This window comes from Cucumis melo, chromosome 9, assembly GCF_025177605.1.
Source record: "Cucumis melo cultivar AY chromosome 9, USDA_Cmelo_AY_1.0, whole genome shotgun sequence".
NCBI lineage: Eukaryota > Viridiplantae > Streptophyta > Magnoliopsida > Cucurbitales > Cucurbitaceae > Cucumis > Cucumis melo.
Genome location: NC_066865.1, coordinates 21545806 through 21557102, shown reverse-complemented (window position 1 = coordinate 21557102; position 11297 = coordinate 21545806). Strand labels below are relative to the sequence as shown.

Sequence of the window (11297 nt, the reverse complement as noted above, 5' to 3'; positions counted from 1 at the left end):
TGTTGGTTTCAATTAGAAAAATTAGAAGTTAAAGATAATCCTGCAGTGACCCTTTTTGATAGAGTGTGGCTGTACTTTATATATAGTATATATTAGACTTTGAGGGAAATTGAATCCAAACACGCAAGGTTGGACCAAAATGTATAACTAGAACATCCACGTGCTTTTAAAAATGGAAACATGTTTTTCAAAAACCGCTCTCAAAACCGAAAGAAACAAAAACTCAGTTACAGGAGGCACAAACAACACTATCACAACATCGTAGTACTAAGAGTTATCCTTTGCCAATCCGAACATAGTTGTGTGCATAAGGTACCAATTATCATATAAAAAAATCAATGGTCTGAAACCAACCCTACAAGAAAAAGGAAATAGTTCTCTCACATCCAACCAGGGTTATACACCGAGAATTCGAAAAAGGGTCGAAACATAACTGTTGACTCACTCCTTTTCTATCATCTGACATTTTTCTCAGCATCTCAAAATAATATACGAATGTAAAGAGAGATGGAAGGAAGAAGAGAGGAAAATTATGTGCAAAAGCTTCTAAAGAAGATATATTAATTAGGGGCAGACCTCCACTTTGGATTTTATATATATTACATTCTAGCCAGTCAACGTTCGCAAGGTCAAGGCCAAAGAGTAGGCACCTGATAATTTCAAGTTTGATAAGGGAAACAAGACATTCTGATTACAATTTGAGATCTGCAAGTGAACTGGAGTTAGCTTTCGACCAGCCAACCTGGACCTGCACAACACAACACAAAACAAATCTAAAAAAACAAGCTTGACAGGCTGAAATGGTAAAAAGGAAGATCAAGGAAAACTAGAATGAAACCTTTTGTATCTCTTTAAAATGATGTTCCTACTGAAGAATATCCAGCAGCTCTCATCTCCTTGAGAGTTCCAGCTAACCAGTCTAAACCCTCGTAAAGTCCATCTCCTCTGAGAGCACACGTTCCTTGTATATGCCATTTTCTGTGTTTGAGATCAAATAGACCAAGTCCTTGACATACTTCCATTGGCGTCATGGCTCCTTTCTGGATCACCAGAATCATTCAAACTTGGATTAGTATGATCTATGAAAATATCAAATTCATTATTGATACTATTACTATTGCATGAGAAACCAAACTTGGACAAAAGGAAAAGCCTGTTGCAAGAAATAGCGGGAAAAAAATACAACAATAACAGGCTCCAGGCTTCGTTCATGTCTGCATAGATGCTCCGAGGTGTTAGAGATTTTTAAAGTCTCATTTTCTTTTTTTAATATCCAGACCAACTTACACGCACCTCGACAAATCTCACGAGATAACCCGCTTGACCCTATTAACATTTTGGTGTTAAAAAAAAACTCAAAGAAAATTAATTCCTAGGCAAGTGGTCACCATGGATTGAATCCATGAGCTCTTAGCCATTTATTAAGATTTCATCTCCTTTTTTACCTCAGGTCAACCCATGAAGGTTTGCCTCAGGGTTTCATTTACCTCTCACAATGGCTTTTGTAGAGGTTTTTGACCTTTTGCAGCAGATTCTTAGTTTTTTCGTATGATGTCTGTGTATCTTAGGTTTGGTTCGTCTCTTAGTTTCTTACCGGACTCTCTCTATAAGTTTGTTGTGCTTCATACTTGAAGAATTTCTTCTCTATGGCATGTGTTCTTCATTAGTTATGTTTGTCTCTATTTGGCGATCAAGTATTTTGGAGTAGCGGTCCCTTATATCAATGGAAGTTTTGTTTCCGTTTGCTGGGGAGTATTATATGAACTCTTTGGTTATAAAAATCCAAAATAGGCGCATTTAAATGGGTAAAATAAATAAATAATAAATAAATAAATGGGTTAAGGCCCAAACTTCACTCAAGAACCCTCCCGAAACTCAATTTCAAAAACCCTCATGAGGGTTTTCGTGTTTCTCTGAAGCAAAATGTTCCCCAAAATAACCAGCATGGCAACTCACCAGAGAACCTTTCTCTTATCCTGGAAGTTGGAAAAAATCACATACTCCAACCTTAAATGAAAAATCCTGTCTGAGCCAAATCCACGAAATTTCTCAGAAACTCAATTTCAAATGAAAACCACAAACTGACCTCCATGGTAAATAAGCCAATTCGGGATCCTCTAACTAACATATACACAAAACATCCTCTAACGCACATATACACAAAGCAAAACATTGAGGCCACAAGGCTATAGAAGACACAACCAGGTCAAAATCACTGTGACAGTGATAGTGATTGTGTGTTTGGAAGAACTGGAAAAAACTGTTTGTTTAAATAAAATCGATTTTTTATAAGCACCTTTGAAAACTTTAGATATTATGTAAATGAAAAATGGAGTAATTTAAGGGTTATTTTCAACCGCAGTAAACTGAATAAAAATATTTACAAAATATAGCAAAATATCATGGCTATCACATCTACGATATACTGTGATAGACTATGATAGACTATTATTTCTATCACAGATAGATTGTGATATTTTGCTTAAAAGTTTTGTCATTTAAAATAGTTTTCCCTAATTCAAAAAAAATAATAAAAAAAAGAAACACGAGAGATGGATTATCTAAAAATGACTTTGAAGTGATTAACCAAAAATCTTCAATGTGGTCAGAAATAAAAACATATTTAGAGTGCAACCAAACAAATTTGTCATTTAAAATAATTTTGAATAAATGCAACATTTTTATTGGAAACGTTTTTCTGAAAAAAAGTTTCAATGAGAAGGTCTGTCAAACAGACCCTGAATCTTCTTAGGATTAACCAACCAAGCAAAAAATTAAAGCTTCCAAAGGGGGACCATTTATTTTTATAATAATAAGCTCAAAGTACACAAAGTTTGTACAGAGAGCAAAACGAAAAGAGAACATGGAACAAAGTGGGACCATTTTAATTCATAAGCTATCTGATTTTTATATAAGTTTACAATTGACGATGGCCCAATATCAACTTCACCTTTCGTTATTCACCCTACTTTTCGTAGATTCTAGGCTGGTGTCTTATGGCTTCAAGAACTGGGTTTAACCATTATCTAGTTGTCCATAATTATTGGTCTTCGTTCTCATTGTTGTAATAGGCTAGTTGTGCTATGGAGGTGTCAACCTAGTTGAAATGTCCGGGTTCACCTTATGATCCCCTCGTTTTTCTTTTGCTTGCTAAGACTTCTTTATTACACTCATTGTATAATTCTTTTATACATTGAATTCTTGTCTCCGTTTCAAAAAATATATAATTATTGCTAATAAAAAATAAAAATTTTCAGAAAATAATGCTTCTATATTCAAATTACGACCCTACCATTCACAATTTGTTTTCTGAGATTGGGATAACACAAGGACAATCAGACACAAACTTGAGGGGCCAGAGGCAATCTCCAGATCGCATAATCTACCTATGCCCTTCATCACCATCAATCTAGATAATTTTCCCAATTCCTCGTCCTCTACAAGTAGGATAACAAATCTGCTATTTTTCTTTGACTAAAATACATTCAAAACAAAACCTAAAAGCATCCATTATTCTAAAACAAAACCTAAAAGCATCCATTATTCTAAAACAAAACCAGCTGTCCAAATGAATATTAAATCTCAGAATTCAATACTCTTATCCACTATTCACGTCAGTTACAGGCCCTTTTCGCATCTTGGGCTTGTTAGAAACTAACCTTTGTTTCTATGTGACAAAAAGTGTTTCAAAGAAAAGAGGTATATTACCACTAGCTCAGACCTTTACCGCATAAGCACCAATTACTTTGCACTTTAGTGCGAGTGTGTGAAAGTTTGATCTTTTGTCTTCCTAATCCCAAACATAAGATACAATTGTGGATATAAAATATTAATTGTTTCCGCAGTATGTACCATAAGAAGATGAAATTTACGTACCATATCCTGCTTATTCGCAAAGACCAATATGACACTGTTCAGCATAAATGGATCGTTAATGATGGCCTGAAAGAAATATTACAAATCAGCACACAAAGGGTACACCCCCATACTTAAATGCACAATGCGCCTTGGGCTATAACCTGAAATTCTGTTTTTGCCTTTCCAATTCTCTCTCGGTCCAAGGAGTCCACCACATAAATCTGCATGAACAAAGCTATCAGTACAAGGACTTGTTTCTGTTAGATGAATATTAGGCGAGAATGTAAGGTTGCCTTACCATAATTTTTATAAGAAAAAGACAGCCATGATGGGCTTCTAGGAACAAGAAAGGAAGTTACTAACTCCAGAATGATATTTTACAGACTAAAACCAAATTGAATGATAAACAGAAACCTGAAGAATAGAAAGCCCAATTACAATAACTCTGCTGACAACCCGTAGTAGTTTTCTCCAACAAAGGAACAACTACCCAAGTTAAATATTTTATCTTCTGCCCAATCTGAATCGCCATAAACTTCTACTTGGAAGTGATAATGTCTTTAATGAAATATCTTTCCTAGAGTCTCTTTTAAATACCTCAAAATTCTATTGGCATCTTCAAAATGAGTTGGTCTAGGTGGATCCATAAATCGACTTGCCATGCTTACAGCACATGTGACAGATAAATTAATTTTCCAATAAGTCTCTAGTATCGTTTCAAGTCCTTCATTTCCTTTGCTTTTGTTAATTGTAAATTTCATATAAGGTTCAATAGGAGTTTCTGCAACCTTGCAGCCAAGTGCCAAATAATCATGTTTTATCAAGTAGGTCGATGACATATTTTGTTCTAAGATCAACTATCTTCCTCATCATCAATGGTCAGAATAATAACATTTACATAAATAACTAAAATTGAAATTTTATTATCCTTAGAAAGTTTGTAAAATATAGTATGATCTTTTATTTTCTAAAAAGAGAAACCTCAATAAGACCATACTAATATGATTTGGGCCAATGTTGGACACAAAAGGTTTGACCATAGATAGCATGCCCACCTAATTTACTCCAAATATGGCCAGAATTCATTTAGGCAACAGGGAAAAGAGGAAATCATAAGAACCAACTGATTACCTCGGCAAAGTTGCCTTTTGGTATGATCTACTTTATTCCGAAGATATCCAAAGGTGAACAAACTTTTCCAAAATGCTCAAGCCAAACTGTTGAAGACTGTATAAGACCATAGACAGACTTCTCTAGTTTGTAGATTTGACAAATTATGAGTTCTTTTTCGAAAAGTAGACGTAAGCTCATAAAAACCTCTCGTCAAGATTGCCATTGAGAAAGGTATTCAAATCAAGTTAGTAAACTACTAGAGACAAAAAAGAAAAAAAAAACTCAAGTAGAGTGCGGAAAATGTTTCCTAATGATCAAACTCATATGTCTTGATGAAACCTTTTACTACTGGTGTGAACTCAGATCTTTCAATACTACCACTAGGTTAAATAACACGGAAGGACATCTTGATCTTGCAGTCTAAAATCAAATTGAATGTTAAAAAGAAACCTGAAGAATGAAAGGCCAAATTACAATAACTCAATGACATCACGTACTAGTTCTTAGCTTTTAATTTGGGAGGATAAAAATATGTTCACATATTAAAAGATGAAATTTAGGTGCTCTTACATAGGAGAGAGAATGATTATAAATATTGAAAACAAGAGTGAGGACAATAACAGAGAAATATTTGTGAGTGGTAGAAATTCCAACAATACTAAGCTAGTCTAAAGATGTCTTCCATAGCCAGCTTATCAATTAATTTGTCAAATTGCTTCTTTGGAAATCCTTTAGTCAGAACATCAACAATTTACTCTTTGAATAAATCTATAGCTAGACCAAACTTTTTCCAAATGCTCAAACCAAGCTCATGAAAACTGTTTAAAGACCATAGACAAACTTCTCTCGTCCACAGATTTTACCAGAGTTGCGCTGCGAACTAGAGAAGCTATTAGAACTGCTCTGCGCTGCAAATTCAATGGGAGATTTAAATTTCAAGATCTTATTAGTCATCCTATTTATTAAGTAGACCACTGTGGGGGTTGCTCGGCTCCTTAAATACTTGGGAACATGCATGGAGAATTTCCGTTCAGTAGAGGAGTATCCCAACAAGCGTACTGATGAAAAATACCTTATGCTTTCTAAAACTCATTAGCAAATCAATAAAATATGTTATTCCATTTAGAGACAGCGACTAGGGTTCTGAAGACAATTAGTACAAGTGCTAGCTAGGGTTTTGTATGGATCTAGGTTTATTGTTCTCATACCACGTTAAACCACCATGGAACCCAAAAGCACGAGTTGATTACTTATGGTAAATTTAAACTTACATCACTACTTCAACATTCCCTCTCATTTCTGGATTTGAAAATTTTTAAAAGGTCATCCATGTGTATAATCAATATTAGTTGGGGAGAAAATGTCATTAGAATTTGAACACATAACATCCTACTTTGATACCTGTACGTAAGCTGGTTCGGACACTCATTGATATATATATAAATAAATAAAAGAAACCCTCCTACTTTGATACCATCTTAATTTTGGGAGGATAAAAATATATTGATATGTTAAGAAAAGCAATTTAGGACTTGCTTATACAGAAGAAATTACAAACATGGCAAAAAGCATATGGACAATAAGAGCCAATAGGTGACCATTAAAATTTAAACACCAATATTTGAAAATAGTAGAAATTCCAACACATTCATTACCAGCCCATCTGTGTTATTGAAGTAGTGCCTCCACAACGGCCTCAATTTCTCTTGTCCTCCAACATCCCAAACAGTGAACACGACATTTTTATACTGGACTTTCTCCACATTGAAACCTGCAGGGAAATTAACAAATCAATTTACTGCCACATTAACAGAATAGATCTATCAGGTTATCCAAGTACCAAACGTCTATGAATGGCATAAGAAAAATTACTAGTGCCAGGTAATAAAATGAAACAATTAGTAACACAAGAAAGGCCAGAAAATCCTACATAAAAAATCAGATGACAATGTTACCACTGAGGTATATGAGGTCTTATGTACTATTCTTTCCTCGCTTCAGCCCTTTTCCCTTATCCCTCCTCTCTGTCCTTTCTGAATGGTTTAGTACTCACCACAGCAAAAGAAATTGAGATTATTTCATAGAAGTAGCACTTTCAGTTACAAGAATGAAAGAACAACAGAAATCAAGTCATAAACTTGATTGAACCCCCAATTGCTAACCATAAAAAATCCAGGAGTTACCCCCCCCCCCCCAGATGTGTTGTCACAAGCACATGATCAACACAATGAAAGCCCTGTTGTGGGGTTTAAGGAGAAAAAAGTACAATAATCTTTTTAAGACAAGTGATGTTCATGGAAGAAAGCTTAGGTCTCCTTTTCTTTTTTTTTTTAGGAAACAAGTCTCAATTTTATTAATGTTTAAAAATAGAGAGACAAAAGCTCATAATACAAGAGCGCTATACAATGAGCAAAGAAAGAGAGAGACGAATCAGCAGACACACCTAAACATTTCAACTAGATTGACACCCCCTTAGCGCCCTCATCGTATTCATAATGTGGAAAGGAAAGAAAGCCTAGGTCTCTAATAAGTTAAGTATCGTGGCATGTTCTTTTCAAAAAAATTCATAATTTTTTTATTTTGAAACAAATGCTAGATGGGTCTTTTGTTTTGAATGAGATGTAAGCGACTTCAGATATTGTAAAATATATGAGCAATTTTTCAGTGATGAATGAAAAGAGCACAAAGAAACAAACACCGACAGCAAGGAAATATGAGAAACTTTTCAAAAAAAAACTACACACAAGAATGGTTCATCATAAACCTTTTTTCTTCCAGACAAGAACTGGGCAGAGTTGGTGTTTTTCCTTCTTAATGAGGTTGGCTAGTTTTAAGAATCTCCCTCAGCATGTATGAAGCTTCGGGACTTGTGTTAGAGGATGCTTGTGGGAGTTTCATTCAATGTGCTCCCGGCCTTCAAGCTTTAAAACAACATATAGAAGCATATATAAAAATCCAAGAAGACTGCTGTCTTCGTTCCATCTAACATCAATTTGGTTAGAGTGATGAGTATTGATGTATTATATAGTCCAAATGGCTCATTCCAAGATTGCGAGTTTTGACTATATAGGATGGTTGGGGTTGAGGGCTTCACATCAAAGAAGTAAACGTTTCGATCTCTACGTGCTGTAGTAGGATTAGGGTATTATGATCAAATCCTTAATTGATTAGGATTGGGATTAGTTTCATTGGTTTGTTAGGATTATGATTAGTTTCTTTGATTTATTAGGATTAGGATTAGTTTCTTTGGTTTATTAGGATTTGGATTAGTTTCTTTTATTAATTAGGTATATGATTAGTTTGCTTTTCAGTTCTCTATAAATAAAGCATTTGACTTCTGGTATGGATAACTTTTGATCATTAATAAAATTCTCTCATTTGGTATATATCACTACAACAGAAGAAGAGAATTATGGTTACAGAAGCCCATCTAAAGGGTGCTCCGAGAAAAATAGCATCCCAAACCTCCAAAGCATTCTCATTTATCTTTTGAAAATTTGCATATTACTTTCAGCTAGAACTATCTGAAAACATGAAGCCACGATACTTAAGGACTTACAAAAGGAAAAAAAAACTAAGCTCCAAGCTTCAAATAAGACATTATGATCAATGGGAGGTGAACAGGTGGAATGGTTCCATGGCAGGGAAGGAATTGAGAGGCATGGTGGTTGGAGCTAAGGGGAGGGGATTGGAGAGAAGAGACCATCTACCCCTATCGTAAGAGTCAGTCTCTCTATGATTTCAATTCCCTTTATTAAATATATATCTTTCGCTTTTTCAAATTCATCTCTTTCTTTCTCATAAATAAAAAGGTTAAAAGCCCATGGTTTCAGATCATCGAAGAACATAGAAACTCAGAATGAAGGATATAAAGCCACGAGGTGTGCTCTAAGGCAATAAGTTAATTTCTTTAGAGGTTACAAATGGATAGGAATGCTATTAGGAAAGAAATGGGGATATAAGTAGGTACTAAGGGTATTTTAGTAATTAGCCAAGAAGTTTGTTACAAAACTTTGGTGATAAATACAAGGAGTGAAAACGGAGGTGGTAGGCATAAATTAGGAATTAACTTAAAGATATTTTATTGGGTAATTACTTGAACGCCCTCTTTTATTTTCAAAGGCTCATGAGTTAGAAATGAATTATTAGTCAAGTGTGCAAAAATGCCATAAACATTACTTCTTTTTTCCCCCTAAATTAAAAGGAAATAGAACATCAGAATCCCACTAAGGTGAGCACATCACTGGAGGTGCTCACCACGATTGACTGCCAAGTCCAAGTGGCTTAACCCAACCCACCTTATCATCTGGCATTGTCACAAAAACACCCTACTGATCCTTGATTCAGAGAAGAAATAATTGGCCAGCACAGAAGTTATGTCACCATAAAATAGAGATATTAAATAAAACTCAATCAAAAAATTACTATAATCCCTATATTCAGATTTGTTGTTTAATTGTGAAGAACCTACCAATTGTAGGAACCGTAGATAAGACTTCCCCAATGTGCAGCTTGTACAATATAGTTGTCTTGCCAGCCGCATCCAAGCCAAGCATGACAACCTAAACCACCTCAATGAAAAGGAGTAAACTATGTGATAATTTGTAACAAATAAGATAAACAATGATAGAAAATCTAAAAGGCATATGGAAATATAATCCATGAGGTCGCACTCAAGTGAACAAAGTAAATCCCCCAGACCTTCTACGAACATCACAAAATCATCTCAAAGCATCTCTTTGGTGTTCTCTCTCACAGTCCTAAGAAGCGCATACACTTGAGTTTTGTGGCTGTTTTTTGCTCAATTGGTCTGGTGTGGCTACTCATTTAGTTTGGTGTGACTTGGTGAAGTTGTTACTAACTATAGCTGAACAAGATCCCATAGTGATGTCTAATTTGGTTCAATTGCAAGTTCCCGCGTGCTTTTATGGAAAAGGAAAAATCCTTTGGAGCTGCACTTCCCGAGTGCTTTTATGGCATCTTTGGAAGAAGAGGAATGGTAGAACCTTTAAAGATAAGTTTACTTGTGATTTTTTTTGGGTTCTTGTGCAGCATTCAGCCTCTTGGTGGGGTACAAATTAACAACATCGAAGTAACACTTTGACCAAAAAGTTCGACTGAGACCTCCATCTCAAATTAAACATCAACATTACCAAGACATGTTAATGCAACTGGGTACAATAAGAAAAGAAAATCCTACAATCAGAAGAAAGCTCAATTACCCAGAACTAGTATTAGCCAGATGAAACCAAAACTCCATGCAGTTCCCAATCCCGCTAATACTCAGTTTTCTGGCCATAGTACCGCTAAACATAAAGTAAATCAACCGACTACAATTCTAAGCCAACCGTGGGACAGATTGAACAGCGGAATAGGGGGGAAGAAATCAAGAAGTTGCATTTCTAATGAACAAAATCAAATGGGCACATAAGGGTATGAAATCCTAATTTACAAAACAAAAATAAAGAAAAGTATATGATACCCGCATCTCAGAGTTGCCGAAAAATGAGTCGAAGAGTTTGCGAAAAGCTTGACCCATGTTCTTCCGATTTGTGGGTTTAAACTGCTCCCGATCTAAAGTAAGAAACGATGAAGAGGAAAACGGTTTGAAGTTTGTTTGATTCGTTTACTTTTTAGATAGAGAAAAAAAGGTGAAATTGAAGAGGTGGAAGAGAATGTTCTGGGAAGAAACCTTGAAGAAAGAGTAGCGTATGAATGGTTTTTTCTTTTCTTTTTTGTTCTTTGTTCTTTGTTTTCATTATGATTATTATTATTATTATTAAAATGTTTCACATAAAACTTTGTATGTTGCATCACCCATCTTACTTATTTTTAAATATTCAAAAATTAACCAAAATAGTCTTTCATGTAGATCACATACTATAGTATATAGATTTGCGTAGTTTAGTTTATTTTGTGATAGATACAAATAATACTTTATCTTCGTTTATAATTATTTATCGTAAATAAGTATTTTCAAAAAGTTTGTAATTTTAAATAATTTATCGTAATAATTAAAAGTTTTGTTATAAGTAGCAAAATATTAAAACTATTTATAAAATACAACAAACAAATAAGTCGTAGAGAGTTAGATGGATTTTACTTATTTTGTAAATAGACTCGATATTTAGCTATTTTTTAAAATGTCCTTGATAATTATTATTTAGATTTTGTCATCAAGAGAAATCATTTCAATGAAGTAATTATTGAAAATATTTGTAAAATTTATCATTGATAGATTTCTATAGGAGTATCTATATCGGTGTGACATTAATAGAATCTTAAGATTTTGCTACGTTTATGTAAGTATTATTTAATGGTCAAAA

At 34.4% G+C, this 11297-nt stretch overlaps 1 protein-coding gene across 1 annotated transcript; it reads right to left on the bottom strand.

The window, feature by feature from the left end:
- Nucleotides 1-530: 530 nt before the first annotated feature.
- On the bottom strand, nt 531-10738 carry LOC103504673 (ADP-ribosylation factor-like). The gene is made up of 8 exons (XM_051089773.1): nt 10664-10738; nt 10454-10545; nt 9443-9533; nt 6627-6742; nt 4020-4079; nt 3877-3942; nt 839-1040; nt 531-748 (listed from the first exon to the last, which is right to left on the bottom strand). The coding sequence occupies exons 1-7, from the start codon at nt 10728-10730 to the stop codon at nt 852-854; spliced, it is 681 nt and encodes a 226-aa protein (XP_050945730.1). The 5' UTR covers nt 10731-10738; the 3' UTR covers nt 531-748; nt 839-851.
- Nucleotides 10739-11297: the final 559 nt, after the last annotated feature.